The sequence below is a fragment of the Ailuropoda melanoleuca genome, chromosome 7, assembly GCF_002007445.2.
Source record: "Ailuropoda melanoleuca isolate Jingjing chromosome 7, ASM200744v2, whole genome shotgun sequence".
Lineage (NCBI taxonomy): Eukaryota > Metazoa > Chordata > Mammalia > Carnivora > Ursidae > Ailuropoda > Ailuropoda melanoleuca.
This window is the reverse complement of record NC_048224.1, coordinates 40,556,519-40,583,458: the sequence shown is the minus strand read 5'-3', so window position 1 is coordinate 40,583,458 and position 26,940 is coordinate 40,556,519. Positions and strand designations below refer to the sequence as shown.

General features: G+C 42.4%; 2 protein-coding genes across 5 annotated transcripts in view; one reads left to right on the top strand and one right to left on the bottom strand.

Annotated features, from left to right (window-relative positions):
• Positions 1-3: 3 nt before the first annotated feature.
• Positions 4-7,706, top strand: CDC26 (cell division cycle 26). Of its 2 annotated transcripts, none has more exons than XM_002915784.4 (4): positions 4-193; positions 2,629-2,738; positions 3,196-3,317; positions 7,274-7,706. In XM_002915784.4, the coding sequence occupies exons 3-4, from the start codon at positions 3,237-3,239 to the stop codon at positions 7,448-7,450; spliced, it is 258 nt and encodes an 85-aa protein (XP_002915830.1). In that variant the 5' UTR covers positions 4-193; positions 2,629-2,738; positions 3,196-3,236; the 3' UTR covers positions 7,451-7,706. The 2 variants fall into 2 exon arrangements, with proteins under 2 accessions (XP_002915830.1, XP_019651464.1); XM_019795905.2 differs by lacking the exon at positions 4-193 and adding an exon at positions 574-597.
• Positions 7,707-10,817: 3,111 nt separating this feature from the next.
• Positions 10,818-26,940, bottom strand: part of SLC31A1 (solute carrier family 31 member 1) — a 38,940-nt gene continuing 22,817 nt past the window's right edge. For 2 of the 3 annotated variants that reach the window (XM_002915786.4, XM_034664317.1), the window contains exons 2-5: positions 18,280-18,441; positions 17,593-17,665; positions 15,366-15,534; positions 10,818-14,230 (exon numbers count right to left, since the gene is read on the bottom strand). In XM_002915786.4, coding sequence (XP_002915832.1) covers positions 14,029-14,230; positions 15,366-15,534; positions 17,593-17,665; positions 18,280-18,405 — 570 coding nt within the window. In that variant the 5' untranslated portion in view covers positions 18,406-18,441 and the 3' untranslated portion in view covers positions 10,818-14,028. Of the gene's footprint in view, positions 14,231-15,365; positions 15,535-17,592; positions 17,666-18,279; positions 18,442-21,958; positions 22,037-26,940 lie in introns of all 3 variants that reach the window. The other variant, XM_019795906.2, reaches the window with a different exon arrangement.

Here is a 26,940-nt window from a genome sequence, read left to right as displayed (position 1 = left end):
GAGTTGTAGTACGGGAGGGTCGTGGCGCGAAGAAGAGCGTGAACCGTGGAGCCTCTGAGAAAAGCACGCGGAAGACGAGGTTCTGCCGGAGAAAGTCTCAGGGCAGTCTGGGAAGTGTAGTCCAGTTCGCTTAGCAAAAGATTCGCGCTGGGCGCCGGGCTTCCGGGAGGAGGCTGGGCAGGCTTGAAAAGAGGTAGGTGCGTCGAGTCGCGCGGCTCCGGTCTGAACTTCGGAGCAAATGGAGGGCTTCAGAGGCCTGACGTCGCTCCTGGCCCTACGAGAGGCTTCAGTCGTCCTGGAGCCGAGGGCCATGTTGCCATGGAAACCCTCATTCTGGACCCGGGAGTGCCACTCTGGAGCTGCGGAGGGAGTGCTGTTCTCCTTCTCCGCTGTCGGGAAGTTATCCCAGAGCCTTCCTCTGAGCTGGGTGAATTTTTGGTGGATTTGGTCAGTGGCGACTGATTAAGCTCTTAGAGCCCTCTAGCGCCAAAGTAAAATAAAGACCCGGAGGAGGAGCCGCGGCCTACTTTTATTGTTTGTCTTCAGCCGGGTCTTTGTATCTGATTCAGAGTGAGAGGATGCCTGTGAAGGTGTCAGGTAAAGTGCACACCGGCAACTCAGCATGGGCCTGTGTTATGCTGAGAACTGGGACATCGGAGATGAACAAGACGAGGGCTTTGCCCCCGAGTCGGGGGTGGAGACGCTTAAAATATTGGTGTTCCGTCATCTGGACAGAGCCCCCCTAACCTCCCCAGGGACAATTACAATAGTAATAGCTATTATTTATTGGGCGTTTACTAAATGCCAAGTTATGTTCCAGGAACTTACACTGCCTTACTTCGTTCAGTCTATACAACAGAATACAGAATGTGAGGAAACTAAGGTCTAGTGAAAGATGGAGCGAATTGTCCAAGATCAGTGGCGTGTGGGATTAGGATCTCTGTCCTCTGCACTTTCGCCCCTTGAGCGAGCACTTTTGCCCTTTACTCTGTACTGTCTCCTAGTGGAGGCAATACAGTTTGCAGAAAAGTGAAGAAAATGTACCCCAGGGTTTTTTTCTTTTAAATATTTTCTCCTCCCTTACTCTCCCTTGGAACTTTGGCATCTTCTACCATTTGTTTACATTGGATTTAAGACAGTATCTGATTTATTTATTTAATTTTAGTGGGTTTTTTTAAAGATTTTATTTTTAAATAATTCTGCATCCAACGTTGGGCTCGAACTCACAACTCCGAAATAGAGAGTCCTGTGCTCCACCGACTGAGCCAGCCAGGCTCCCCAAGATAGTATCTGAAATAATATAAAACAATATGAAATGTAATATGCCAGTGTTTTGTGTTGAGAATGTTGCCTGTTCTGTTCCAAGCTTCACGGAAGGATACATTTCTTCCTTTGTATACTTCATAGGCTCTAGCTACCTCCTAGATAGATGTAATAATAATTTAGACCTGTACATGCTTTTTTAAAAAAAGATTTTATTTATTTAAAATAGAGGGTGCGCGCCCCCGTGTGTGCACCAGTTGGGAGGGACAGAGAAGCAGACTCCCTGCTGAGCAGGGACTCCATCTCAGGACTCTGGGATCATGAGCTGAGCCGAAGGCACACACCCAACCGACTGAGCCACATAGGCGCCCACTTTTTTTTTTTTTTTTTAATTAAGTAGGCTCCATGCCCAATGTAGGGCTTGAACTTCTGACCCTGAGATCAAGAGTCTGATGCACTATTGACTGAGCCAGCCTGGCATCCCTATAGCTGTACATACTTTAAAGGAACCTTCGTTTACATCATTCTTAGTAGTTCTCACCATGTGACCTACGTATAAGTTTTATAGGAGGCTGACATTTATTAACCAAACTGAATAGCTTCAACTTCATTTATAAAATAGAGGTGATTTTGGCCATCATCACAGGGTTTTTGTGTTCAAATAAAAATGTAAAGAATGGGAATAGAAAAGTGTAGCACAGTGCTCAAGAAAAGTTCATTTCACTTTATTTGGGTTTCTCAGTTTACTCAACAACACATGTACTGAGTCATTATTATAGATATACTCTGCTGGATGCTATGGAGTATATAAAGATGATGCCATTAACAGGTATTAAACTAACATGGGGAGGGGCGCCTGGGTGGCGCGGTCATTGAGCGTCTGCCTTCGGCTCAGGGCGTGATCCTGGAATCCTGGGATCCAGCCCCGCATCGGGATCCTCCCCTGGGAGCCTGCTTCTTCCTCTCCACTCCACCTGCTTGTGTTCCCTCTTTCGCTGGCTGTCTTTCTCGCTGTTGAATGAATAAATAAAATCTTAAAATAAATAAATAAACTAACATGGGGAGTTTAATTGTCCTTAAAAAAATTGTTTTTTGTTAGCATAAGCATGACCTTGGGCTTTCAGCCTCAGGATTGTTCTTTAGAGCCTCTTTGTATACTTGTTCTCTCTCCCGTACTCCCCTTTCTCTGCCTTCCCCTCACAAGTGAGCTAAGAGGTCTCCCAGGAAGCCTTCTATGTCACTGTCTACCCCACACTTCACCCAGACTGGATTGGGTGCCTGTGTGATGCCAATGCATTGTCCTCCATCAGAGTCCTTATTAGAGTATGTTGCAATTTTCTGTTTACTTGTTTGTTTTCCCCACAGGCTGTGACTATGCCTTTTAACTCTGGAGTGGGAGCACAAGAAGTGTTTGTTTAATGAATGACCTATCCATTTAGGACCTGTTTGGACCCTGAGGATAATCTCGTGAATTGGTGAGTTATAGGGAGTTTTGATGAGATTTAGTAAGCTGATTGTAGTATTCAGAAGTGATCACAAATCTGTCACAGTTCTCACGCAGAGGTGATCAAATTTATGTACTCTCCCAGTAATTATACTGAATTAAGATGTGGTGTTTTAACTTTATTCTCTGAGCTAGAATGTTTCTTTGAATGTTACTGGGGTATAAGATTAAAGTGATTGTAGCCTAGAATTCTCTTTTAGAGGTAGCTTGCTCTTTTTTTCCCTTAAAGACTGCTGTTTTGGGAATTGCAGAGTTAATGGATCTCCATCATGTAATAATCACGCATCTAAAGACTTAGAAGTCTATGTGTGTACCCAAATGAGTCTTTTGTATCACCATTCCTTTAGCATATGTGCTGGCAAATTGATCTTGTATTCGTAGCTGAGATTTATCCCCTCCAGTCTTTCCTCCTCTGCTATTTCTAACAGCTGATAGTTCACTGGGTCTGGCCCTCACTGTTGATCTCAGTATGCTGCGGCGAAAACCAACCCGCCTGGAACTGAAGCTGGATGACATTGAGGAGTTTGAGAGCATTCGAAAGGACCTGGAGGTAAGAGTATACCTTTGGAATCCTTAGTGATATTTAAAACAATAATTTTCACTTTTGAACTCCAGACTCTTTTACCAGTACTCATTTGAAACCTCTATTTGTGGATGCTGGACAGGCACCTCAAACTTAATGTGTCAGTTTCCTGTGGCTTGCCATAGCAAATTACCACAAACTTGGTGACTTAAAACAACAGAAATGTATTCCTTTACCATTCTGTAGGCCAGAAATCTGAAATCAGTATCACTGGTCCCAAATCGAGGTGTCAGCAGGACCACGCTCCCTGCAGAGGCTATAGAGGAGAATCTGTTCTTGACTCTGTGAGCTTCTGGTGGTCACTGGCATTCCTTGACTTGTGGCCAGATTGCTCCAGTCTCTGTGTCTGCTTTCTGCTCTTGTGTCTGTGAAATCTCCCTTTGCCTCCTCTTACAAGGATACATGGGATGGCATTTAGGGCCCACCCACATAATCCAGGATAATGTCTCCATCTCAAGATCCTTATCCCATCTGCAAAGACCCTTTTCCATATAAGGCAATGTTTAGAGGTTCAGGGATTAGGACCCGAGAGCTTTGGGAGGCACTATTCAGTCTCCAGCACTTAACGTGTTAAAACAAAAGACCTCTTGATCTCTTCCTCAAGCCAATTTCAGGTGTTCCTATGTCGTATCTCTGCAGCTGCTAGAGCCAGAAATCTCAGAGTCACTCTTGAGTTCTCCCTTTTCCTTACCCTTTGGATTCACCCCGTGCATTTGGGCAGTTACTACCTTGGTCCAAGTAACCATCACCTCTCTCTCTACAATCTCAGTTGCATCCTCAGTGGTCTTCCTACTTCCATTTTTATCTTGTTAATCCATTCTACATCAGGTTTCTAGAATAATCTTTAAAATTTTTCAGATCATGTCAGTCCCCTGCTTAAAACTCAGTGGTTTCCTGCCCTTAGAAAAAAAATCTCAGTTCCTTATCATGGCCTACAAAATTGTGTGTTCTGGCTCCTCGGGTTTCAGCTCCTGCCGTTCTCTGCCTTGACCTCTGTACCTCAGGCACACTTTCTTTCATTTCCTTGAACGTGCCAAGCTGTTTATCACTCATGGCCTTTGTACATGTCATGTTCCTCTTCCCCTGTCTTCACATCTGTTTAAGTGTCACTTCTTCAGTCCAAGAGGCTGCTTCTGAGCCTATTCAAATTAAGGGTATCATTCCTATCCATGCTATCCCTCCTTAGGGTCTCTCAAAGCATTTTATTTTTATTTTTGTTTTTTAAGTAACATCTACGCCCAACGTGGGGCTGGAACTCACAACCCCAAGCTCAAGAGTCGCATGCTCTACCGACTGAGCTAACCAGGTGCCTTAAAGCACTTGATCCTTTTATTTTACAGCATTTATTATAATTTACAATGATTTGTTTGTTTATTTTAGCATTTACATTAGGAACCTTGATTGTAGGATCATGTTTGTCTTCTTCACCATTAAGTTCCCAGTATCTGGGAAAGAGTTCATCCCTGCATCATGGAGGAGCTCAAATTTTTTTTTTAAGATTTTTTATTTATTTATTTGAGAGTGAGACAGAGAGAGCACAAGTCGGGGGTGGGGCAGAGGGAGAGGAAGAGGGAGAATCAGACTCCCCATTGAGTGTGGAGCCCAACGTGGGGCTCGCTCTCAGGACCCTGAGATCATGACCTGAGCTGAAGGCAGACGCTTAACCGACCAAGCCACCCAGGCGTCCCATCAGTATGTATTTTTAAGTGTAGCTTATCCCACAGTATTAAATGATGTCCATTAATAAGACTTAAATTCTTCAATGGTCCTGAGAATAAAGTTTAGATTCCTTAGTATGGCATACAGGGCCCTTTGTGGCCTAGTCCTTGCTCATTTCTCCACTTTATCTTCCACTGTCAAGTTATCTTTAACTTTAATCTTGGTGCCTCTTGCACACTTGGTTGCCTTCCCCTGAAGTGTCCTTTCAGAATGATTTAAACTTCAGCGGTAACAAGTGTCATAAAGTATTGGCATATTGGACTTTGGTTCTGCCTAATCAGCTCACTGTTGAGTTAGTCTTTCTACTACAGGCGATTATCTAGTGGGTTTGACCTGTTCTAGAGCAACTTAGGGAGGGATAGATGTGCCCTAAACTAAACTAAAATAAAACCAGTAGAAACTGGTATTTCATTTGTTACTGAAATTAGTTTAATTATATTTTCATGACTCTGGATTCTGAAACAGTCAGCAGTTGTTCATTGTGGGAAGCCTTTTAAATGATTTCATACCATTTGGACATTCTCAGTTTCTCATGGCTTATGAATTGATAGTATCCTTTGCCTTTTAACCTGTTTTCACTACACTATTTGTAATGTTATTTATTGGTAGTGTCGACTAACTAGAGAGTAACTCAGAAAGGTCATTTTATACACACATACGTACACACATATATATATAAAGTAATACTTTCTTTGATTCAGTATGATACTGTGACATTGCGTTTAATGCTGAGTTCATTAGTAAGTGGTGGTGAATGGCGGCGATTCCAGCGGTTAGAGTAGTCAAGCCATTCTTCTAAGGAACGCTAGGTAAAACATTTGTTCACTCTCTCAGAGAACATTATTATCTAATCTCATCTTTATAGTCAGGTAGTAGTAGTTATGGGATACATGTTAATCTCTGTTTTTGAAAATGATCGAACTGAGGGGAGCCTGGCTGGCTCAGTTGGTGGATTGTGCAACTCTTGATCTTGGGGTTATGAGTTCAAGCCCCACATTGGGTGTAGAGATTACTTAAAAATAAAACCTTAAAAAAAATGATCAAACTGAGGTATTGACTTGGTGAATTCTGCAGTCATTTGTGACTTAAGAGCCAAACCTTTTTTTTTTTTTTTTAAGATTTAATTAATTTATTTATTTGAGAGAGAGAGAGAGTGTAGAGTGCGGGGAGGAGCAGAGGGAGGGAGAAAGAATCTCAAGCAGACTCTGCACTGAGTCCAGAGCCCCACACAGGGCCCGATCTCACAACCCTGAGATCATGACCTGAGCTGAAATCAAGAGGTGGACACTCAACTGACTGAACCACCCAGGCGTCCCAAAGAGCCAAACCTTGTACCTAAAAACAAAACAAAACCTCACAATTCAGGCCTTTTGATAAGAGCACCAAACCTTGTATTCCTGTGTTACATTTACTCTCACACAGTGTCAGTGAAGCTGTTAATTTCTGGTGGTTATTGCTTTACCAGTCACTTAATTTTTCTCTCTATTCTCCTGAACGATACATTTACTGAAACACCCTTCTCTGGGCCCCTGTCTGGTGCAGTCGGTAGAGCGTGCAACTCTTGATCTTGGGGTTGTAAGTTCAAGCCCCTTGTTGGGTATAGAGATTACTTAAAAATAAAATCTTAAAAAAAAAAAAAAAAGAAAGAAACTCCCTTCTCTCCCCCTTGTCTGCCAACTTATTTATCTTTTTTTTTCTAGTTTTATTGAGAAATAACCGACATACACCACAGTATAAATTTAAGGCATAGAGCATGATGGTGTAATTTACATATATTGTGAAATAATGACCACAGTAGGTTCAGCTAACATCCATCTTCTCATACATTATTTATCTTTCTAATGGCAGCTTCCTGCTCTGAAGCTCTGCCATGACACACTCAACTCCTTACCTTATCTTTGTGTCTCTTTGGCAGTGCGGACTTTCCTCTGTCATAGCCGTGGTCACCCTATATTGTCATTGTCTATTTACCTATTTCCCTGTTAGACTGTGACATCCTGGAGGGTAGGGGTTATATCTTTTCTCAGTATGTCCCTGTATTCCTGCTTGTACCCTTGTTATCCATTTAAACCTGGGATTTCGGCTTATTGTTCTGTAGACCCTAACCCTAGCCTTTACCCTATGCCTAGTGCATCGTAGGTGCCAAATAAATGTTTGGTAATGGAAAGAATGTTGCCCTAATCCTAAGACTTCTATACTTTCAGACCCGTAAGAAACAAAAGGAAGAAGTGGATGTCGTAGGAATCAGTGATGGAGAAGGTGCCATTGGGCTCAGCAGTGACCCCAAGAGCCGGGAACAAATGATTAATGATCGAATTGGTTATAAACCTCAACCCAAGCCCAATAATCGTTCATCTCAGTTTGGAAGTTTCGAATTTTAGAGGTGGATTATCTTGCATGCCAGAGCCCTGGAAGGGAGTAAAATGATGGCAGAAGTACAAACAAGATTTAGAGAATTGAGTGCTTGCAGTCAAGCAGAATGCTTTTACCTCCTGCAGAGAAATACTTCTGCATGGGATTACTGATGCTTAACTTTTGCTCTAAGTGGAAATCCAAACTCTAGTTTGTCTCTGGAAAATTTGACTCTATAAAACTTGTCTGATTTTTGTTTTTAAAAATAAATATATTTTTGGAAAAGCGTGCGACACCCTTAATGAAGCATGATCATGGCACCGTTACTGTTAAAATTACTCCAAAAGGTAATTGCTCCAAGAGGTAACCTCATTCCTCCCACCTTTGTTGAGAGACCTGAAGCACACCACTTCCAGCTGATCCCCGTCACTGACTTGCTTTCGGCGCCTCTATTCAGCAAGTATTTTTGGAGTGCCTGTTATGCACCAGATACTGTGCTAGGCACTTAGTAACATCAGTGAACAAAATCAAAGATCCCTGCCCTTGTGATTAGATTCTAGTGATTTTGTGTAAATATGATCAAGCTGTGGGTTTCCAGACTTTGTTTACAGAATGACTTTGTAGCTCGTCTGAGTGTAATTTCGGGGAGGGGGGGTGGTGGAGACAGACAGTGGAGGGAAGCACTATAGTAGGAACGCTCCTAACAATCACCATCATTCCGATTTTCTTTCCTTTTCCAACTTGCCCTAAGAATTTTTCCCACTTAGGAGCCAGTCAAGAGGGTGATTTAGAATCATGTCTGGGGCGCCTGGCTGGCTCAGTTGGAGGAGCATGTGACTCGTGATCTCAGGGTCATGAGTTTGAGGCCCACTTTGGGTGTAGAGATTGCTAAAAAAAATAAATAAAGTTTAAAAAAATCATGTCCTGTTGTTTTTACCATTTAATTCAACTGCAGGGAACTGCCAAGGAGCCTCTGGAATCATCAGTTCTAAAGAGACTCCTTAGCAAGACTTTCCCCAATCTTTCTAGGGGTAGTTGAAGGCTGGGTATTAAGAAGGGCACCTGGATGGCTCCGTCGGTTAAGGGTCTGACTTCGGCTCAGGTCATGATCTCAGGATCCTGGGGTGTCTGCTTCTCCTTCTCCCTCTGCCCCTATTCCTTCTCGTGTGCTCTCTTTCTCACTCTCTCGAAGATGGTTAAAATCTTAAAAAAATAATAAATACATAAAAAGAATGTGGGAGAGGCTGGGAAAGGAGGATATATAGTTTCTCTTCTTCCTCCAACCATTCTTACAAAACCATTTCTTGTCCCAGTTTGATCTAGGACCTTCAATTCTGTTATTTTGCGGTCTTAAAGACACAGCAAGTCAAACTGAGTTACATCACCTTGAAGCCTGCAAAGGCCAGTACAGAAGGAAGGACAAAAAAGGGGAGAAACAAGCCTTTGCCTTAAGCTGTCACAGGCTTCCCAGCACGAATAGGCACAGAAGCATGAACACATTGTGCTTCCCGAATTTCTGCTTTCCTCCTGATTAGCCAACACTCAGGGGGCTCTTCATGGAGGCACTTCACTATACTGAGTACTTTCTGCAGGTTATCTCAATCTTTCACTCCTGAGGAGAGTACTAGATCCTAATTTTATAAAAGATGAAACATGCTCAGCTATTACGGGGTAGAGCTGAGATTTGAACCCAGGCATACCGATCTCTGAACCCAAATATCTGAACTTTATTGCTACACTGCTTTCCCAGTCTCCCCCTGCTGGGTCTAGAAGGTGGGGTTCTCGGGTGGAGGGAGAGCATGCTGTTTCAGTTCTCAGAAGATTTTATCTTATGCTATTTTATCTATAAAAAGAGACATTTACCAGATTAGATAAGGGTTTATCTTTTGCCCTTATCTATTACATGTTGTGGCTATAAATCCTTTTAGCCACAACTGAAATTACATGCATCGGTTCTCTTATTTCTTAGGTCCTAGGGTTCATTCCTAGAAGATTGAAGAGATACTAAACTCATCCAGAAGAGCTTACCTTTAGTTTCCTGAAAGCTGGAATAAAAATAATCAAAAAGTTACTATGGTTTGGTTGCCTATTAAGTGCTACATGCTTTGTATATATCGCTTCTAAGTTGAAAATGGTACTCTTATTATCTTTTTATGAATGAGAACACTAAAGTTTAGGGATTAAAATCACTTGCCTGAGGTTACACTTCTTTTTTTTTTTTTTTTTTAAAGATTTTTTTTTTTTATTTATAAGACAGAGATAGAGACAGCCAGCGAGAGAGGGAACACAAGCAGGGGGAGTGGGAGAGGAAGAAGCAGGCTCATAGCAGAGGAGCCTGACGTGGGTCGATCCCATAACGCCGGGATCACGCCCTGAGCCGAAGGCAGACGCTTAACCGCTCTGCCACCCAGGCGCCCCCTGAGGTTACACTTCTGGTAAGTGGTGGAGCCATGATTCAAACCCATGTATGCTGGACTCCAAAGTCCCCACTCATCATACTACACTATGGAGACTAGGAATGGTGCTGGATGGTAAGATGCCTTCTGGGGGCCAGTAGGAGGGGCAAATAACATCAGCATTCTGGCATTACTGAAGGGACAGACAGGGCCAATGCTCATCTCAAGGCTTGGCAGTGAAGATCCCTAGAGGCCCAACTCAGGGCCTCTTGCCTGACAGCATAAACACATAAGGGCTTATGATATAACGGCTTAGCTTATAAATTCAGGAATCCTTGGTATACGGAGCTGTTTGCAGCTTCATCAAGACCCTGACTCCTGTGCGAAAGGTCGTGTACATCTTCTGACAGAACTAGCTTATTTTTTAAAAATTTTGTCTTTTTGTTAAGATTTTATTTATTTGACAGAAAGAGAACGAACAAGCAGGGAGCAGCAGAGGGAAAGGGAGAAGCAGGCTCTCTGCTGAGCAGGGAGCCCGATGCGGGGCTCAATTCCAGGACCCTGAGATCATGACCTGAGCTGAAGGCAGACCCTTAACTGACTGAGCCACCCAGGTGCCCCAAGCTTGTCATTTTACATAGAATAAGAAGAGAGTGAGATGAAAACATAAAGGGATCTTGCCACTTAAAAGACTGACATCTTGGGACGCCTGGGTAGCGCAGTCGTTAGGCGTCTGCCTTCGGCTCAGGGCGTGATCCCGGCATTCCGGGATCGAGTCCCACATCGGGCTCCTCCGCTATAAGCCTGCTTCTTCCTCTCCCACTCTCCCTGCTTGTGTTCCCTCTCTTGCTGGCTATCTCTGTCAAATAAATAAATAAATAATCTTTAAAAAAAAAAAAAAAAAGAAAAGAAAAAGACTGACATCTTAAAACTGATGGTAATGGCCAATGGACAGACCACTTATTCTGATATCACTCTGGGTAGAAAGACATGCATAGAATCACAAAATCAAAATATTTATTTTGTTCTTTTACATATGACACTGTTAAAACATTCCTACTACAGCAATACTGCTCTCCAGGAGCTTACAATCTAAAACGGTCAACATTAATTGTAGACTCAGTGATTAAGGCATTATATCAAATGCAGACTTTGTATCTTTAGATGTATCTTCTGAAAGAAGCAGCTGGAGAGAGCAAGATCAAAATGAAATGACATGAATGCGTAACCCCTGGCCCCTCCCCTTCCAGCTCCTTATACAAAACCCCTTGTGGCTAGAGCCCAGCCCAGAGCCTCACAGTCTGAAACAGAATTCCAGACAGTCCTACCATAGTAGTGAAGAAACCTTAATTTCTGATTCCCTGGTGGACACAGAGAATTCCCTGTTTGTGGGAAATGAGGGGCTTAGTGTTCCTCCAACAGACTAGAGACAGCACCTAAGATTCTGTAATTCTGGGGATGGTACCAGTAGGTAGCCCTTTACCCAGCCTCCTAGCAATTCCAACAGGACAATTTCTCCTCAAAGTGTGCATCCGGTCTCTACTGAGTTTTACAACTTCTGGTTGGTATCTTAAAACTTCTGGTTGGTATCTCTCTCCACTGCCTCAGGAGTGCGAGGGAGATTTCATGAACTAGATATGTGGGATTAAAGACTAAAAGAAAGGGAAAGGAAAGCAGAATAAGGGGCCAAAGAAATGGGGATACAGAGTACCAAGAGATGTGAACAGAGAAGGAGGAAAAGAGAAATCTGGATCCAAAAGAACAAAGAAGTCAGACAGTAAATTCCAAATCAACAGGGATACAGAAATGAAAAGTCAATGAGATCATCATCACAATCCAAGAGATCAAGAAAGACGGCATTTAAGCTTTACATTTTTTTCTCCTTCACTAGCTTCTTCCTTTGGCAACCTAATCTAAGAACTGCTGGAATTCCGGTTTGTCCTGAGGCTCTATCTTGAATACTCGAAGACCTATCCCAGACTGATGTTTCTCCACTGAGTTTCGAATTCACAGCACTTTGTCTTAACTGGCCTTGATTATTCTGACCTTACTGATAAGGTCCCATTTCTGAAAGGGTATTCATAGCAGCTCGTGCCAAGATTTCTAGAGAGCACCAGGGTCACTATTACATTGAGTCTTATTTTATTTCCCATGGTTTTATTATTCCTTGGCTTCTGAGATAATAATTGGCTCTTTACACCTTCACGTTGGACTCTGTCATTACCTGTCATTCACTCCGCTCAGGCGAAATATCAGTACTACAAGGGGTTGGAATGAGAGAAAAGCACAAAACTCTAAATGTTGGTTCTTAGATTAACCCTTGATCCAGTAAGCTCGTAACCTTCTCTTGGTTTAAAGCCACGGAAGTACACATTCCTTGCTCTCCGATATTTAACTGGCACCCACAGAGAAAGTCCAAACTTCAAAACCACAAAGAGGCCAACAGAATAGTTGTGTGTTGTCTCCTCTGCCCTGAGGCACGATTGGAGTCTAGCACCAAGGAGGGCAGGATTTAACAGATGAGCACGGGAAGAGTCACTTCATAGAAGGGTCACTTCTGGACTGGGGACCAGACTACAGCGTAAACTAACAACCGAACAGAATAAAAATCCAATATGATTCTTCATTGAGAAAAAGAAGTTTTGGCCACATGTGATCTATCGAAACCTCCAAGAGTAACAAAGACAGTCACGTAGAGGACGAGGATCTGCTTGGTGTGGACACGGATGTTGGGGGCTGAGGAAAATCTGGTCATCAGCAGACCATACCCTAACCTCTCCAAAGAGAGGGCTGGGCTTTTGCCCTTTTGACCCACGACTGGCTGATTTTACACTGCAGATCAAAGGTCTTCCTCAATCTTCGAACTACTTGGAAGAAACCACAGATCTTTAAAAATAAAGACTAGTGATTTCATACATACCGATAAAAGCTACACTGGCTACAGCCCTGGGGCCCACGTAGTACACACAGCCGGAGCTGAATACATGTTTGTGGAATGATTTAAGTATTGACCAGCAGCATTCTGTACACGAGTTAAGCTCAGACATACCACCTACCAATCGTCAATTCAAATTCCTGGGCTCAATACTAGGGAGCTCACCCCACCAGGTGACACTTCCTTAGTTTAAAGCAGAGATTCTCAAAGTGTGGTCCCCTGACCATCAGCAGGAACATCGCCTGGGAACTTGTTAGAAATGCCAATTTTGGGGCTCCGGGTTCAGACCCAGAAACTAGTGTTTTGTTTTTTCCTGTAATTGTGACTTCATGTTCTTCCAGAAACTAGTGTTTTAACACTTGTTTTAACAAGCCCTCCAGGTGATTCTAATGCAGGTTAAAGTTTGAAAAACACTGCTTTAGAGGCCAAGACGTGAAAACAGTAACAAAAGGAAATGATTCACACTCTTTTGCTTCATTCAGCTGTGACAATCCAAGGTACCAAAAGTAAAATACCAATGGTTTTATTTTTTAAATATCTATTTCTGTTTTCTCAAATTGATTGTCATCTTTTCTTTTTTTGATTGACAAGTTCATTTGGATCAAAAATGTTAAGTAGGAACACAAGTTGATGAGTCAGCCACCCAAGAAGGCACACTTCTGCAAGCTCCAGGCCCGTATTTAGTCTCAAACCACCCTTTTGCAAACTACCAAGATTTCGGTACCACACATCACACCGACAGGCACAATGTACTTCATACTCCTTGCATCTGAAGACCGGAACTCACTTTTCCATGTGAAGTTTGGGTTTTGGGTTCAGCTGGGCAAGAATTTCCCTCAGTTACCATCAATCCTAACTGAAGTCAATCTCTCTCCAACACCGGCCCAGAAAAAAACCCACCAAATTCACATACTGTCTGTTAACCAAATAAAAACAGAAGACTAAAAAAGGAAGTAGGTGATCAAGTCATTGAACAGAGAGCTACCTGGCTTGGACAAGAACATATAATTTGGATCTAGGATGATCGGGGAGGGAGGACATCTTCTGAGGGAATCTCAGCTCATTAGAAAAAAACAGGGAGGTTATCACTTTATCTCAGAGACTGTAGGCTAAACCTCTGTTGAGCAGGGGTGTGTGTGTGTGTGTGTGTGTGTGTGTGTGTGTGTGTGTGTGTGTAGATAAGGAGCAAGAAGGGAAGATTGGAGTAGGAATCATGTCTTTCAGTCTTGAACTGCTTCCCACTGCAATCAATAAGGCCGCACCATGGAGTTTAACGTTAATGGCAATGCTCGGTGATGTCCACGACCACTGCCTTCTTCCAGCTGAAAAGGAAGTATCCCGTGCCCGCCCCGGCTGCCACCGCAATGCAGAGGTACCCGTTGTAGGTCATGAAGATGAGCATGAGGAAGTAGCTGATGACCACCTGGATGATATGCAGCACTGTTTGCAGGAGGTGAGGGAAGCTCAGCATCTGTTGCCTGCAGAGTAAACAGGGACACAACCATCAGGGACCCTTAGGAGTGTTCGGGCAGCTCGGAGCAATTGTGGTCAGGAGCTCAGCTTGAACTGGACTCCTTCACAGCCATCCCGGCAACTCGTGGCTACGCGTGTGTATGTATGTTGTTTCCAGTCCCTGGAAATGACACATGATAGGGCTGCCTGGATAATAAGCATTGGCCAGATAGGGTTATATGTCTCTCCTACCCTCTTTGGGAGGAGAGAAGAGGAAGGAGGACTAATCCCCTAACTTTCCTCTACCTTAGCTCCTAAAAGGAAAGTCCTAATCCCTCCCCTACTTTTTTGAACATGTTCACGCCTTCCGCCATGGCAACGTGCACATTCTAAAGAATGGAAATAGAGCCGAGGGCTGGGTGGTAGTGTACAGAGTACTTCACCAGGGGTCAGGAGGCCTGGCTAGCCCCTCTGTCACTCACTCGTTCTGTCACCTGAGGTAAGTCACAACATGTTTGGGCTTCAATAAACTCATCAGTTACAATGGGAATAAATAACACCCTGGTTACTTGAAAGCAGCATAATGGTCCATAGGATTCCTTGAACTCCAATTTAGTTGAAGACCTACATTTCTATTAAAACTCAAAAATGTCAAAAAGCATTTGCCAATCTGTGGGAAAACCAGTAGTCACCCAAATACTTGCATTGACAGAATACAGACATCTGTATATCTTACACAGTAAACAAAATGAAAATAGAGCTGGGTGGATGCAATTTTATATAGAAAAGAATCAATTAGATTCTGCCATTCTTCTATACCCTGACCTAAATGTCTTTTAATTTGCATATTATTATTTTGGTAAATATTTTTTTTCCCTTTTTCAATTTGGACATATATTTTAAAATATAGATTCCTTACCTTCTTCCACAGTGACCAAGGCTTACAATTCAGAACAACGTTCATGCTCAGAAGGGTCCCTATCATTCCTCCTTTGGCCTGCTCATGATTCACAACCCAAGCCTCCAGAGTCAGGTTTCATCAAGACCATATAGAATCACTACTAACTCAAGAAGAGGGCTGTTGCCAATGAAATAACTGTTCTGTTGCTTAACTCATCCAGCCCTCCAGCACTTCTGTCTGGATCTGTTCAGTCCTCTTACCCAACAGTTTTGTGTGTCTCCATGAGGATGGTTCCATTTGGGCCTGGGACGGGCATGGAATTGTAGCGGATGCTGACTTGTGACTTGCGCAGCAGGCTCTCTCGGGCTATCTTGAGTCCTTCATAGAACATTGCTAGTAAAAACACTGCCACGAACGCTCCCGCCATTTCTAAGTAGGGAAGGAAAAGATGGTGGTATGGTCACACACGTAAAATCACTTGCTCGTGTGCTGTCCAAGCTAGAGAGACAACATAGAAGAGGGCTACCCTCAATTTCTGAATGCGTCATATTGCTACCTCTCGACTTGCACAGGCAGGCAGGCAGACGGAAGAGAGGAGTGAAGATGATGTTAGTGAAAACCATTGTCTCCACTGGAGAACGTAATCATTTTCTGATTATGATACAAAAAATCATCTGAACAACAATCACCTTCAGGTCTGGCTACCTCGTGTCATAAATTCGCTTGTGACGACACAATGTAGAATATGCAAAAGGGGACTAAAACAACATTTAAAGTGTTGACTATTTCCTTGAGCAAAGGGTAAAAAAAGGGATAAATCAAGAAACAGTCTTTTTTTTTTTTTTTAAAGATTTTTATTTATTTGACAGAGACAGAGACAGCCAGAGAGGGAACACAAGCAGGGGGAGTGGGAGAGGAAGAAGCAGGCTCATAGCAGAGGAGCCTGATGTGGGGCTCGATCCCGTAACGCCGGGATCACGCCCTGAGCTGAAGGCAGACACTTAACCGCTGTGCCACCCAGGTGCCCCAAGAAACATTCTTAATTATAGAGAACGCATGGATGGTTACCAGAGGGGAAGGGAGTGGGGAAGATGGGTGAAATAGGTGCTGGGGATTAAGGAGGGCACATTACCACCGGGTAATGTATGGAAGTGTTAAATCACTATACTGAACACCTGAAACTAATACAACACTGTACGTTAACTAACTCGAATTAAAATAAAAACTTAAAAAAAATAAAGTGCTATTTCTTGAACAGACATTTCAGTTCTATTTTTTTTTAATATTTATTTATTTTCATTTGAGGGAGATAAAGAGCACGAGTAGGAGTGGGGAGTGGCCAGGGGGAAGGAGAGAGAATTCTCAAGCGGACTCCTTGCTGAGCGCCGAGCCCAATGCAGCACTCAATCCTAGGACCCTGAGATCACAACCTGAGCCAAAATCAAGAGTTGGACACTTAACCGACTGTACCATCCAGGTCCCCCAGACATTTCAGTTCTAAGTCTTTCATACTGTGAAGTGTTCGTAAAGATACGAATATACTCAAACTGCTGATCTAACATACTACCTGAACTGAATGCTCCCCTCCTTCCCCAAATTGATTTTGTGGCTCCAAAGAGATACCTGATACTTACAGCAGTCAATTGAGCTTGTGCAATTTGAATTTAAGGCATGCCCACTCAACATTACACACAAAACGTGTATTAGTTACCCCAAAAGTAGGACTGACACTAAGATGAGCCATGCCAAGAACCAGGAATGACGGAGACCAGCTTGGTTTGCTAGAAAGAGCACTGGAGTAGGCAGCTCTAGAAAGTCTGGGTCCCTGTCCAATCTCTGACACACTAAAACTGTGTGACGTAGGGCTAATCATTTCAGTATCTGAGCCTTAATTTATCTGTAAAATGGAAGGATCGTACTGGATCAAGAGTTTTCCACCGAGGGTTATTTTGTGGTCTGTTTACACAAAATGTGTCTTACATCATTTTAACTTGACTATAGTCTTATGTCTAGGATCAGTAACTTACCAAATAAGGAAGCACTCTGGAAAAGGATGAAAGGAAATGGATTGAAAAAGACTCCTATCTGGTATCTAAATTGTTTTTCAGAAACTCTAAAACACATGCACGTTGTTATTATTATTTTTTAAGTAGGCTCCACACCCACCATGGAGCCCAATGCAGGGCTTGAACTCATGACCTTGAGATCAAGACCCAAGCTGAGATCACGGGTCAGATGCTTAACTGACTGAGCCACCCACGCGCCCCATAACATACACATATTATTTAAGGGAGGTTTACTGTAGGACCAAAGTAAGCGCTGTGTATCCTTACCTTCGAGGTAGTTAAGGGGAAAATGATTATGTATCATAACCATAACCACTCAGTACTTATGGCAGGAAGAGGTGCTGGGTTTCCAGATTCTTTGTCACTGTCTCTCACGTGGGTGTTATCTCTGAATACCACCTGATGGTGGTGGCTTACTCACCTCCAGCTGTATTGATGACCAAACCAGAAAACAATAGCTCCACATTCTTGAAGCCAAAGTAGAAGGTCATATGCTGCCAGTAAACCAAAACAAGTCAATTAGAGAGGATTGAAGATTCTAAATGAGAATTTCAGGTAAAGAAGCTGAGAGCATTTAAAAGTATCAGATCTGGATAAGAGACATTCACTGAAGTGGGAGGCGTTCTCCTTCATTTTAGCATTACTACCACAGACACTCCCCACAAGTACTCTCCCTTGCTTCCCCCCAACCTTCTCTCTCTCTCTTTTTAATTTTAATTCCAGTATAGTCAACATACAGGGTTATGTAAGTTTCAGGTGCACAATATAGCGATTCAACAATTCTATACATTCCTCAGTGCTCATCCTGGTTAAGTGTACTGTCTTTTTCTCTTTTCTACACAAAGCCTGAATACTAGAACTTAATTCAGAAAAGGGTCAATTCTGAAAGGAAGGAATACAGAAGAGTCCTAGAGATCCTGGTTCTGGTGTGACTCTGAAATTAACTTGCCACATGATCTTGGGCAGATCACTTGTCTTGTCTGAGTCTGTCTGCACTTTTCCTCATGGGTAAACTGACCTTTAAAGATAATAACATGCCAGTCCTAAAACTCGATTATTTCTATTACCCAAGTGGGTATGAAAGGACAGCCTCTCCTGTGGCACTCACCATCATCATGTTGTCCATTCCCCCGCCATGGGAGTGGGAGGCTGAAGTGGTCGGGTGATGGTGATGAGGTCCTGTTGTACTGTTGTAAGCCATGTGGCTTGTCTCCTTATGGTGGGAATGATCCATGTTTCCAGGAAAAGTTGAGTCCACTCAGAGAAGATTCTTTTAAGAAAAAGAATTATACATAGTAACTTCACAATATAAAACCTTGATTGCTTTTGAAAATTTTTTAAGTAAAGCTCTACGCCCAACGTGGGGCTTGAACTCATGACCCCGAGATCAAGAGTCACATGTTCTACCAACTGAGCCAGTCAGGCACCCCTAAAATCTTGATTCTTTTTTTTTTTTTTAAAGATTTTATTATTAATTTGAGAGAGAGAGACAGCCAGCGAGAGAGGGAACACAAGCAGGGGGAGTGGGAGAGGAAGAAGCAGGCTCCCAGCCGGCAAGCCTGATGCGGGGCTCGATCCTGGGACTCCGGGATCACGCTCTGAGCCGAAGGCAGACGCTTAACGACTGCGCCACCCAGGCGCCCCAAAATCTTGATTCTTGATAACTATTTATTTATGTGGGATTTCATCCAATAGGGATTATCTTTGGAGATTTTGGCACAAGGGATTTGCGCCTAGGGTTTCAGAGACCTAAGCCTTATTCGGCAAAGTTGTTCCTTTAATAGATATGTTCAATGTATGTTCAAATTTAAATCTAAGAGAAGGAGAAGAAAAGTAGTTTCTTTTGGGGCGCCTGGGTGGCTCAGTCATTAAGGGTCTGCCTTCGGCGCAGGGCGTGATCCCAGGGTCCTGGGATCGAGCCCCACATCAGGCTCCTCCGCTAGGAGACTGCTTCTTCCTCTTCCACTCCCCCTGCTTGTGTTCCCTCTCTCGCTGGCTGTCTCTATCTCTCTCTCAGTCAAACAAATAAAAATCTTTAAAAAAAAAAAGTAGTTTCTTTGGGTTGCAGGAAATGGACAATTTGTAATAGCAGACAAACTGATGCCATTAATGAAATTTAACTGCCCCAAGGCTTTCTAATCATAAATGTCAGTAGATAAAAAGCAAGTGCTTCAAATAATGCACCTAATTGGATGGCCTGTGTTCAATGAAGATATTAAGAATACATTTTCACATACAGGACAACCAGCCTTCGGCTAATTGAAACCTGAAGAAAAGGTCTATTACTGCCCTGGGCAAGGAGTGTGCTCAGAAGATACAATTTCAGTCCTAGCTCAGCATTAGAGCTAAGAACACTGACAACAAGATATAAACTGAATGTTCTATATTAAATTAAGTCCAGACAACCGCATATTCAGCCTTGTGTCTTTACCACCACATCACTGCTTTACTGCCAAAGTCCATCTGGGACATAAACCAAGGAGCAAAAACTCCTGTAGTGGGGGTGGGGAGTGGGAAGCTGAGGAGGGTGGAAGGGGAGGTGTTCGTAGATTCTCTTTATGTGTCCCCTGACTCCTGTTCGTGGAGGAAAGAGTGCTTTAGAAATTCCCAGGGGGGGGGGCGCCTGAGTGGCTCAGTTGGTTAAGCGTCTGATTCTTGATCTCGGCTCAGGTCTTGATTTCAGGGTCTTGAGTTCAAGCCCTGAGTTGGGCTCCATGCTGGGTGTAGAGTCTATCTACCTATATATATATATATATATATATATAAAAAGAAAAGAAAAGAAAAAAGAAATTCCAAGTAGGTATTCGTGTTCATGAGCCTGAGTGTGCCTCTCACCCAATCAATAAATATTTATCAAGCTCCTACTATGTGCCAAACTCTGAGCTAAGTGCTAGTAATTCAGTGAGTAAGACAGACAAGGTACCTCATGGAAAGAGAAACAAGGAAGTAAAGTAAACAGAAGAATTTCGTGGTGTGATTAGTGTGATGAAGGAAACAAACGGGGTAATATGGCAACATTACTAAGAGGTAGAGAAGAGGCATACCTTAGATATGAAATCTATATAGATCCAGGGAGTCACATATGACTAAAAAGCACAATTATTCAGCTGTCTATTCCCCCTGTTCAAACTCCCGTCTCATGATTCTATGACAGCAAGCTCAAGAAACAGACTTGTATTTCCAGCAAAGGACAAGGCAAAGCACCAGTTAGGGATAATCAAAGTTCAACTGTGAATGTAAATAACTTTCATGCCAGACACTGTATTATTTCATAATTATAGAGCTTGACAATCTAGTATTATTAATACCATGGACATAAAGGACATATATAATAGGCCCCTTGTCCATAAAGTTTTTATAGCAAAGAATAAAAAACAACACACAAAAATAATCAACACGACAGCACCCATATAATTTCAATGATGGGAAAAATTGTAAGGGGGCAGCAATTTTCAGTTAAAGAATCATGGTAGAATGGAGAGATCCTGGGATCTGAGTAATGGTAGATTATGGTTTTTGAGCTAAGCAAATGCAGCGAAATAAGGATAGAAAGACTTTCGCCAGCCAGAAGACTGAGAACACATCCTCATAAAGAGACTCAAGTAGAAGTCACAATTTGTTCTCTTGCAATGAGTTCAGAAAGTGATTACAGCAAAAGAAAACCATAAAGGATAACTTCATTTCACATTATCAACTTGAATCCTGGCCATGAATTCAGTGATTATTTGCAGTGTCTTCTGGTGTAAAAGACTGAGGGAGATACAGGGATGAACCAGACATAGAGTCTTTCCCCAAGGAGCCTCAAGGCTAAAACCTAAAAGGGGAAACTAAACAGTTGTCATTTTTCATTTTGGGCATAAGAGAACATGTAAAGGGCAGTTTAAAAACAAGATCTTAGCACCTCAAACTACTTAAGATTTGTACCCTTGACTATCTTTTTTTTTTTTTTAATTTTATTTATTTATTCGACAGAGATAGAGACAGCCAGCAAGAGAGGGAACACAAGCAGGGGGAGAGGGAGAGGAAGAAGCAGGCTCATAGCAGAGGAGCCTGATACGGGGCTCGATCCGATAATGCCGGGATCACGCCCTGAGCCGAAGGCAGACGCTTAACCGCTGTGCCACCCAGGCGCCCCTGTACCCTTGACTATCTTTGATTAATTTTCACATATTCTTCCCATCAACAGTTTTTAAGACCTATGGTTTCCTAATTGTTCAGGTACCTCATTACCAGTTAGAGACACCTGTTAAATGAAGGCATATAATCAAATCTCTTCAGAAGCATCACTGGCCCAGTAATTCACTTGCACAAATCTTAAGAACACCTGTCAACGTATGCACCTGTTTTGAAGTGTCATCTTTATAGGATAAATTTCACATTCAAATATACTAGGAAATAGAGCAGGAATAGAATCTACTTCCTTTCATTGTGAGTGGACAATGGATTTCTTGTAATGGAATCCTATGAAAGGCTTGCCCAATAGTATATGAATAGGAAGGTACAAATCTGGTGGATTAACGTGCAAACATATACTGTAGGCACAAACTCAAACCAATTCCGGCATGCCCTGAGGCTTCTAAAAGTCTGTTCCAGGAAAGATGCCATGGGAATATGGCAAACTCAAATGATGACATACAACTTATTATTAAAGCATAAAAATAAAAGCAGTTACATTCTTTTCTCTTCCTACTTGACCCTCCAGTGATGTGCCCTATGTATTTGGATAAATGATCTATAGCAATCAAACACCCCTCACTCATTCTCTCTAGAAGAGAAATTCTACTTACAGGAGGTAATCTGGCAGTTGGTTAGCGTTAGTCTGCTTCCTTCGATAGCTTTAATCTAAGGAGATCCAAGCTCAGCTTCTTCCAGAATAAAAATGGGAATAAGTAATAAAAATTGAAGTGAGACTAAATCAAAAACATCGACACAGCAATACCATTCGCTGTTTCGATCTGTAATCGGAAAAAATGGTTTGATCACGAGCTGTGCTCTTTTGTCTTTGTTTTCCTCAAGCTTCTCTACACTCCACAGCCAACTTTAACCATTGCTGCTGTCCAAGAACTGTTTTCTCTGATGTAGCTCCACGTCATTGTCTCTAATGGGGTCAAGGTCTACAAAGAAGCTGTACTGTACTTTTTATGGAATCAAGTTCCTTGATTTGTAAAGCAATTGCAATTAATGGTACTTGCAGACGGGTCAGTAATGATGAGTGACAGAAGGAACCTCAGCAAGATTTTTATATTTACCGATTCACTTGATTTCTGGTTTTATTTCTATTTTTTAAAAAGATTTTATTTATTTATTTGACGGAGAGAGAGAGAGCCAGCGAGAGAGTGAACATAAGCAGGGGGAGTGGGAGAGGAAGAAGCAGGCTCCCAGTGGAAGAGCCTAATGCAGGACTCAATCCCAGAACATCGGGATCACGCCCTGAGCCAGATGCTTAACGACTGAGCCACCCAGGCACCCCATCGTTTTCTGGTTTTAGGACAAAATACGTGCACATGTTAATTCCAGGCTAACTTCCCTGTTCTTGTTTAAAACCTCCACCATCCACTTCTCTTCTTATCCTTAGCCTTCTACTGCATCAAATTTACAAATTATTTATAAAGAAGAATACTAACAAAAAAAAATCTGAATATTTCACTCAGGGATAAAACTGAAAAACAACAAAAAAATCTTAGGATTCCTGACTTTCAATCTACGATAAAATCCACCCCCAATATTTAGTTACCAAGTTGAGTTTAGAGCTAGGTGGAAAAATTAGGAATACAGTTCTTTCATTTACATTTTTGCCAGTTCAGGCAAACTTGCTTTCTCTAACAGAATTCAAGAGGGACTCATACTGGAGAAGCACCTTTGCATTGGAGAATGGAGAGAGGAGCTCAACGACATAGCTGGAAAACATCTATCGGGGACTTTTGAAGGCACTCCCGGTTGTACAACCTGGGAAGTCCCTCACCCTCTGTGGAGCTAGTAGATCATGGAGGATGCTGGGAGTGGGAAGGAGATAAAAGGCTTAAGAAGGATCTAGCAGAGTGCCTAGCGAATGGTAGTGTTATCATTACGTGGAATATGAGGGGATAAAAGACCTTAGATAAGGAGACTCCAATGAATAAACCTTAAGGGAGAAGGCATAATCATATAACATTAGCTGTTTGCTTCCCTCCCATGAAGTCTTCTAGCCAAGACCATTTTCAAGGCCCTTTCCACTTATCCTGTCTCCTGAGACCACAAAGCGGCTATGGACATTCACATGGATAGTTCAGAACAGCTCTAGGTCATAACAGCTCCTTCTTCTAGTATAGGAAACTCTCTGGAAATACAAGAGAAATAGTCTCGGAATTGATTACAGAAAAAAAAATCAAGTGTAAGTTTCTATGGAACTTGGTTCACATAGAATAGCTAAGAAGTTGATTTCTCAGGAAGGCTTTACACTCTTCTGTTCCTAGGAATATTTATCTCATCTTCAGTTGGGTACTTAAGTTGGCTACATGGCAAGTTGTTTCTCATGCCCTGAACACTATTAGATCTGGAAAACGAGATGGCACATTCCACACTGCACACCATGTAGCTTTGCATTTCATGCTGTCTCCCCCTTCCCCCACTTAGTAAGTATCGTGCAGCATTTATACAAATAGGTTCCAAAACTTCCCTGTATTCAAGGGTCTAATTCCTCCTCCGTCTACTTCTGAGGATCATCAAAAAAGAAGTTTCCTTTATTCTTGTCCACCTCCTACCTCCCAACACGTGCACCCTGTAAAGCTTAACTAGAGGGCCGGATTGTTTGCAAAGTCTAGCATCTTTAGCAAAATAAACATGAATTTATGAACAGAAGTTAGGAAATTGGCAAGAAGGCTGAATGCTGATGCCCATCCTAAGTCTTAGCACTGACCTTACTTTCAATAGATTTAGTCTAAACTTCCCATTCTTTTTTATTTTCCCGGTATTGCACAATGATGGATAAGAAACAGTAATCCATAGGGACTATGGAGATTAGACCCCCACAAAAAGACTACACAGAAGTGGTCAGACATCTGCCACATGGTCCCTCTTCTCCAGTGCAGAGAGATAAAATCTGGAGGCTCACACAATTCTTTTGGAGACTACCTGCAGTGTTTCCTGATAAGGAAGATTAGGAAGAAGGTTTTTCTTCTTACAACGATTAAGACCAGGTTCCTTTTTAGATTTATAAAACCACGAAACAAAGACAAATCTGTCTGGTTGCTCTTCTGCTCTCTGTAGTCATTATTTTTATTGGTGACTTATAAGCTTTAGGCAGGCACAGATAGGGAAAATTCAAGGTCACAGACAGTATACTACCATAAACAGGGATTCATGCTTATGGACTATGTTCTCATGATCGAACAACCAGTCCAGCTGGACTAATCCTGCCTTTTGATGACCTGCACAGGGTCAGCAGATATTCTGAGAAATAGCTCTGGCCTTGTTTCAAGTGCCCCTGTAGGTGAACTTTAAAATTCTCTTGATGGCTTTATGAATTCCATATTCACATTGTCCTTTGGGGAGGGAGGCAGTAAAGGAAATGTAGAAGTGAAGAGATATAATGCATTAATAAAATAGGGCTTAGGTGTCCCTCCAACACTTGGTATTCCAACCCAATATACTTGAGTTGTTTTGAAAAAAAAAAAAGAAAAGTAGTAGTCCCAGTAAATGGGAGGGGGAACATAATATGATGACTATATAGGGGGAAGGCCCTTCCCCTTGAAGGCTATGATGTTGTTCCACTCAACCCCTCTGCCCTGGACTCACTCTGCTACTCCAAACTGACTGGCAGAAATTTGGTCATAATTGTATGAATGTAACCGCACAACTCTTTGGATATTGTGGCTGCCTTTCTTTGGCCTGTGTCTTTCTTGAGGTACAGTGATCATAAAGATATCTAATGTTACCAACTGTATTTACAAAAGGTAGTAGGATTGAGTAAATCATAGGCTTACACAAGTTCTCAGAATTGGCAAAAACTTAGGAAGTTCTGCGCCACTGATGTATTAAACGGTCAGTAAAATGATGCAATAGAGGTAGAGAGAAAATAGGTCAGGTCAATAAGAAAAAGTGTAAAAGACCCTAAAATCATACACACACACACACAGTTCCCCCCAGATTAACTTTGGCAGGTGATGGGAGATGACAGGGCAGTTCCTATGACTGTAGGTTTATAAAGACAGAATTTAGAAGTGTAATCGCCAAAACCCCACCACCATCACTACCACTACTACCACGACAAAAACAAAAACACTTAGATTTTTATCCTTTAAAAAATTCTTCGGGGCGCCTGGGTGGCTCAGTCAGTTAAGCGTCTCCTTTCGGCTCAGGTTATGATCCCAGAGCCCCACATCTGGCTCCCTGCTCATTGGGGAGCCTGCTTCTCCCTCTCACTTTGCCCCTCTCCCAGCACACTCTTTCTCTAATAAATAAATAAAAATCTTAAAAAAAAATTCTTCAAGGGCACCTGGGTGGCTCAGTTGGTTGAATGGTCTGCCTTCAGCTCAGGTCATGATCTCAGTGTCCTGGGATCAAGTCCTGCATGGGGCTCCTTGCTCAGAGGGGAGCCTGCTTCTCAAAGGAAAAAAAAAATCTTCAATAGAACAAAGGCCACTGTTTTCCCCTTTAACTTTTTGCCTTTTTTGATAATAAAAATAACTCCCAGGGATCATCTACAACAAATTTTCACTTGTTTTTCTTCACGGCAATGGTGGGGCTGATATGAGAAAATGTTGACAGGACTGGAGAAGAATTAATGTTGTGATTATTTGATGGTTTCAATATCAGTTTCTTTTTCTTCACCATCTACCAAAGTGAGCTCTACTACTTCGGAGAGTCTGAGCACGATTCCCTGAAAGCACTTTCCACGGAAAGAAACCAAACGAGGCACGGTTTACATACTCAAATCATAGCAGAGTCTGCGTGACTGAATTGCTCATATATGAGACTGAGGGGCTCCACCACAAGTAGCCAACAGCCAGAGTCATAAAGGGGAAAACTACTTCAAACAATTACATTGAAAACTTAAAGAGCCTTCATTTATGAGTGGCCACTGATCTAGGCAAACAAGAAATGTGGCATGGACTGACAGGTTTTTAGAAAAATAAAAGAGCAGCTATGAATTAGTGAGAGTAGCTCTTTCACTGAGGAGTTCCTGACTAGGAATATCTACGTTAGTCAAAAAGGATGGTAACTCAGGACCTGCCCTGAGTTCATTCTAACTCTCCACAGAAAGACAGACAGCAAAACTTGTAATTTGATTCTAATCAGATTAAGACAAGCACTTTGTTTCCAGATACGGGCTCAAGGTCACCCCTGTCTATCATATATTTCATCTTTCCACTTGTCCGGTCCACCTCACTTAGCTCCTCAGACTGAGCAAGGTAGATTAAGAAGCCCGATGGGGCAAGATAGGTCCTGGAGGAATCCATTACATGGAGAATTATCCAGGCAGGGAGGCCTATCATTTTCAAGAGAAAGCACGCTAAGGAAAACTTAATTTTTTAAAAAAGATTATTTATTTATTTGTTTGTTTGTTTATTTATTTATTTGAGAGAGCAAGAGAGAGCACAAGCAGGGGGAGCTCCAGCAGGCAGAGGGAGAAGTAGACTCCACAATGAGCAGGAAGCCTGGGATCATGACCTGAGCTGAAGGCAGACGCTTAACTGACTGAGCCACCCAGGCGCCCCAACAAACTTAATTTTTAAAATGCCCATTGTCCAATCTCTAGATCACCTATGCCTTCTGGGCAAACATGAATGGA